At 32.5% G+C, this 5,472-nt stretch overlaps 1 protein-coding gene across 1 annotated transcript; it reads right to left on the reverse strand.

Annotated features, from left to right (window-relative positions):
• Positions 1–789: 789 nt before the first annotated feature.
• LOC121367151 (probable 2-oxoglutarate dehydrogenase E1 component DHKTD1, mitochondrial) lies at positions 790–4,833 on the reverse strand. The gene is made up of 6 exons (XM_041491292.1): positions 4,721–4,833; positions 4,115–4,190; positions 3,414–3,605; positions 2,779–2,880; positions 2,123–2,254; positions 790–1,168 (listed from the first exon to the last, which is right to left on the reverse strand). The coding sequence occupies exons 1-6, from the start codon at positions 4,819–4,821 to the stop codon at positions 992–994; spliced, it is 780 nt and encodes a 259-aa protein (XP_041347226.1). The 5' UTR covers positions 4,822–4,833; the 3' UTR covers positions 790–991.
• Positions 4,834–5,472: the final 639 nt, after the last annotated feature.

A 5,472-nucleotide genomic window follows, 5' to 3' on the forward strand; every position in this document is an offset into this window, starting at 1 on the left:
TTGAGGACAGGTAATGTCTATAGAAAATAAAAATAATCAATTATATGTAAAAATGGTTGGTTTAGTTTCACATGTTGAAGATCTTCATGATTACCTTAAATAACATTTTCTATCATGTCATGGATTTAGTTAGAATAAATTTAAATAATTTTTTCATGGCCTGAGCAGGCCTTTAGATTTCACGGTAACGATCGTTTCCAGTAGCATGTTGGTAAAATCATGGAACCGAATTTTTTTTCCCCACAATTATTATATTGAGTATGACTATTCAATGAAAACAATATATAGATAAAAGAAAATTAATTATGTTTTTGCTATCACATTAATGGAGAGGGTGTTTGACAAAATCACAAGACACGACACAGATTGTTGTGTTAATCAAACTTCTCAGTGTTCCGGTTCAGGTAAACCCAAATCAATGTTCAAACGTGCTCAATCAAACGTGTTACACTTCTGAAACCAAAATTACAGTGTATCTCTTAAATATAGGGGTCAAAAAATAGTATTTAAATTCAAATATAATTTTTTTTAGAAAATATTTACCATTCTGACTACAATCACTGAATTCGACAAAAGTCGACGTCATGCATGTGCTTGAGAACTGAAGGTGGCAATCAAATAGACTCCACTGTTTCCTGTGGTTTCATTATGGGAGAAAATGACGTAGACATAAACTATTATTTGTATTTAGCTGTCAAAATCACAACAGCATGCAAATAATGAGAGATCGTGTCAAAAATCCATTTTATATTGAGTTTGTAAAGGTGTCTCTTTGCACAGATTTTGAGATAATTTAAATCAATGGTATTAAAAATGGGTTCCCATGACTTGTTTTCACGGAACCTAAAAACAGTTTCCAATGGGTTTCCATGATCACAAGGCACGGAACCGAAAAGCTGTTTCCCATAAAATTTGAAATCCTATGGTCTGTTGAGAAATATTTTGATTTTAGCAGTAATTAAAACAATATTTCATTTTCAAAAATATTAATTTAGAATGAAATGAATGCATTACTTTGACCTTTAATTGATAAAACTAACACATTACCTTGATAAAGCAGTGACCCAATCGCCAGTGCCTCTGCAGTGGACCAGTCAATATCTGTACCCTGTGTAAGCCTGTGTTGACGTCTTTCTATGTGGGTTTTCTCAATAGTAGGATGGACTTTCTGAAAAGAAAGAAATGATTCTGTAACAGATCAAATATATTCCAATTATGACATATAGTTCAAAATGTGACAGAAGAAAATACATAACCACCACATAAATTATTTTTTTTCATTTAGAAGTAAGTAATTTTTTATATGCACCTTACCACAAAATATTCAAAGTGTTATGTCCTCATACATTTATTATGACTGAAAATGTATTATTCATGCTGTAATGACCTGAAATATGTATTCATTTCAGTCTTTACATCTAATCACAAATTCATGATTATGCCATCTTTGATTAATCTACTTGCATTTAAAAAAGTAATAATAATAATAATAATTTAAAAAAAACACCTAATAATTTAAAGTTATCATTTTTAAAACATACACTGAGATGAACATTCACAGGTACAACTATGACTTAAAGTTACGTGATCTGGGACTTATAGAAGAACAAAATGCTAAAAATTAATACTGCTGTTATTGGAAAAGTAACATCTGTATCTTTGTCGTGTCAGGTGAAACAAAAACTCAGTTATTTGTGTGTGTGTGTGGTGAATAATTTTTGGCATGCTTCCATCAGAGAACTGTTCATTGCACAACCTCTTACTGCACCAGATAGTTCCATCCAAGACTGGGTAATTTGTACAAGTCAGTCAGATTACAACAAACAACGCTGTAACTGGCCTCGGAGGTATCGTAATTAAGCTATCGGACATAACGCTGGTAGGTACTGGGTTCGCAGCCCGGTACCAGTTCCTACCCAGAGTGAGTTTCAATGGGTAGGTGTAAGACCATTACACCATCTTTTCTCTCACTAACCACTAACAACTAACCCACTGTCCTGGACAGATAGCTGAGGTGTGTGCTCAGGACAGCATGCTTGAACTTTAATTGGATATAAGCACGAAGACAAGTTGAAATGAAATGAACACTGTGTCATGACTGGCCTAACAATGAAAACAATACCCAGTCTTCAGGTTTCTCCACTGACTTGGCTCCTACAAACTTGAGCACATCGACAGGCACACCAGTGTCCCAGCGAGTGATGTGATCCGAGGCCTGGACCAGACCACTCCACTGTTTATGAAGATGCCTTGCCTATTGGACGATAAATAAAGAATGTTATAATGCAATTATAATGTTACAGTCATGTTAGTGTACTCTGGTTTCTTCTTCAAATCTTATCTGCTAGATTATAGTCTGTATTTTTGGTGATAATATAATTTTATGGTTCTGCTTATCTGAATGTCTAACTTTTATCTCCCAATAAAATGCCCTGTTTACAATATCCTACTCTTTTACAGAAAATCATAATGTTCATAAGGGCTTCTGACCAAGGAACACTAAACACAATTTCTGAGGATAAAAATAATACAATATCATTTTCTTTTAGTTTAGAAAATTATGACATAATGTATATTAACTGTCTACATTATTTCAAGTAATTCACCAGAAAATAAAATATAAACAAAAGGGACTCCTAATCACATTTTAAACTATGACTATTGAGTCTCCAACACTGTTATTTCCACTCTTGCTTCAGATAATGTCAGTGAAAATCTCTAGTCTACCAAGGGTGAATTATCCTATGACCAAACACTACTAATGAGCTATATACATACCTGTGGAACGTAAGTGTCAACCTTTTGTAGATCGTTTGACAAAGTTGTACTCCAATCCTGTACTACCTGATCAAGATCCGACTTGGAACAAAGGCCATCTGACTATCCAAACAACAAAAACATACATACATCACCGTTAGTGAGAGTTGAGAGTCACTGGGCTTGTAATAGTGGGTGGGTGGATGGATGAATGGAAGAATGGATGGATGGATGGATGGATGGGATGAATGGATGAATGATTTCAAGTATTAAAATATTTAAGTTTTGTAATGTTATTTGTTACTGTCATTATCCAATAATAAAAGTTGTGCATATATGATGTCACTTGGTAATGAGTATATAAAAGAAAGTAGATAGCTAAACATTTTTGCTATTAATCTATATTGATTTTTGTTCACATTAAATACAAAATATTTATAGCTTGAAAATAAATTTGTTTTTAATACTATAACATTTTTATACAATATATTCTGAATTGGTAAATAAATATGTAACTAAAATGCTGCTAAGTGAATTATGGTATGAAACCATAAAAATGCACAAAAACACAACATCTAAAAAATAAATATAAAAAAATCTTTGAATAATAACAAACAGGTTAAATCATATTTGTGGTTACATCAAACAGCACTTACAACAATGTTATCTGCGTATATGTCAGGTATGCTTCTTCTAGATTTGATCGCTCGGTACATGAGTGGCTGGGTGAAGGATGGTTCATCCAGTTCATTGTGGCCCCACTTCCGAAAACACACTAGGTCTATGAAGACGTCCTTCCGGAACTTTCGCTGATATTTTACTGCCAAAGTTGAAGCTTTCACCACCTCCTAGTAAATAATATAATTTAAAAAAATTACAATCCAATTATTCCCCATAAACAAAAAACCAAACACTTTAAAATAATATTAAAGTTCTACAAATATGTTAAAAAGACTTATTAAAATAGCACTACCCGGTATAATAATTATGATCACACGTATGGATATGTGTTTATCCAGTTATGTGAAAACATTACATTACTTTTGAAAATTATAAAATATTCAAGCCTTCAGAATAAACAGTAGTTCAGATATAAACATTGTCAGAAGATCCTGTAAAAATGTGGATATAATAATGGTTGCGATTTTAGATTATTAATCTGCACTAAAAATACAAATACTAATTCTTTGCCATGAATGTCATTTGAAATATTGTTGAAAAATTGGTCATGCATCCTGACCGCTACAACTAACTCGGCATATAGTTGACTAACAAAGTATTCAAACTGAGAGAAATGTTTCACACAAGTATATGAATAATGTTAATAATTCACATATCTGCAGTTAAAGTTGTTTACCTCTGGATAATCTGCATTGACATGAATCACAGGGTACGAGTTCATTTTGGCCACATCAGAACAGTACCGAGAAGACCTATAAATACACATTTACTGTTTTGAACAAATTTAAACACAAAGGTTTAACACATTAATTTAATAATTAAAGACTTGCCTACACAAGTAACATAATTATAAAAAAGAAAGAAAGAAATGTTTTATTTAATGACGCACTCAACACATTTTATTTACGGTTATATGGCGTCAGACATATGGTTAAGGACCACACAGATTTTGAGAGGAAACCCGCTGTCTTTCCGATTTAGCAGCAAGGGATCTTTTATTTGCGCTTCCCACAGGCAGGATAGCACAAACCATGGCCTTTATTGAACCAGTTATGGATCACTGGTCAGTGTAAGTGGTTTACACCTACCCATTGAGTCTTGCGGATCACTCACTCCCCCACCTCCAACAGTGAGGAAAATACAATCCCTTGCTTCTAAGTCACCTGACACAGACTATTAATCTTTCTGATTGACAATAAGAGGTGTTTTATATATACGCACACAAAACAGTGCATCACTTATCAATATAATATAACTATTGAGTAATTTATGTATAATGTACCTGCCATAGTGAGACTCGGTGGTAAAACCAAGCTGGTTATTTACAATAAGATGAATAGATCCTCCGATACGGAAATGAGGAACTTCTGCAAAACACAACATCTCAGCTATAACACCCTGCAAAATAAATTTGCAGCAATCAAAATTAATTTTGTTGATTCTAATAAACAGGTATTAAATTTGCATGTGAGCATAATGTCCAAAACCCCCAAGATTTTTTGTGTAGGAAAAATAAACATATTATATAAGTTCTACCACAGAACTTGGAGAACACATCAACTCAGTGTGCACTCTATCAAGATGCCACAGCTCTGGTTTAAGATCATAATTATCTGTCAATATGATTATTATAAAAACATTTACTTTTAATTACATTTATAATTTAAAAAAAAAATTCAGCAGGATAATATACATATATATATATGTAAGAAGGTAATTTCATGTTTTTGTCAAAAAGGATTTATATTTCATTGAGTAAAGTCTGCAATCATAAATGACAATTGTGATATCATATTAAATTTCATATCTGAGAAAAACCCCGTAACATTTTCTATTTACTACCATATATAACTTTAATAATTTTACCATTATTCTCAGAAAACATGTACCAGAAATTAACCATGTAATTCACAGAAATAGACTGCATAACAAAATAATGTCACCATTTTAATAAATATGTCATTACAGACAAAATAACACTTTTTACTGTGGCAATAACATCTTTTGGTGCTATTTTCACTAGAAACTGGTAGC

This window comes from Gigantopelta aegis, unplaced genomic scaffold (assembly GCF_016097555.1).
Source record: "Gigantopelta aegis isolate Gae_Host unplaced genomic scaffold, Gae_host_genome ctg9507_pilon_pilon, whole genome shotgun sequence".
Classification (NCBI taxonomy): Eukaryota; Metazoa; Mollusca; class Gastropoda; order Neomphalida; family Peltospiridae; genus Gigantopelta; species Gigantopelta aegis.

What these genes read in the sequence shown, in the direction of transcription:
- LOC121367151 (XM_041491292.1), bottom strand. Translation starts at nt 4,821, where the DNA reads ATGTTGTGTTTTGCAGAAGTTCCTCATTTCCGTATCGGAGGATCTATT. An exon ending in ACCGAGTCTCACTATGGCAG is followed by an intron (nt 4,191 to 4,720) that starts GTACATTATACA and finishes GTGTATTTATAG; the next exon opens with GTCTTCTCGGTACTGTTCTG. An exon ending in TGGAGAAACCTGAAGACTGG is followed by an intron (nt 1,169 to 2,122) that starts GTATTGTTTTCA and finishes CTTTCTTTTCAG; the next exon opens with AAAGTCCATCCTACTATTGA.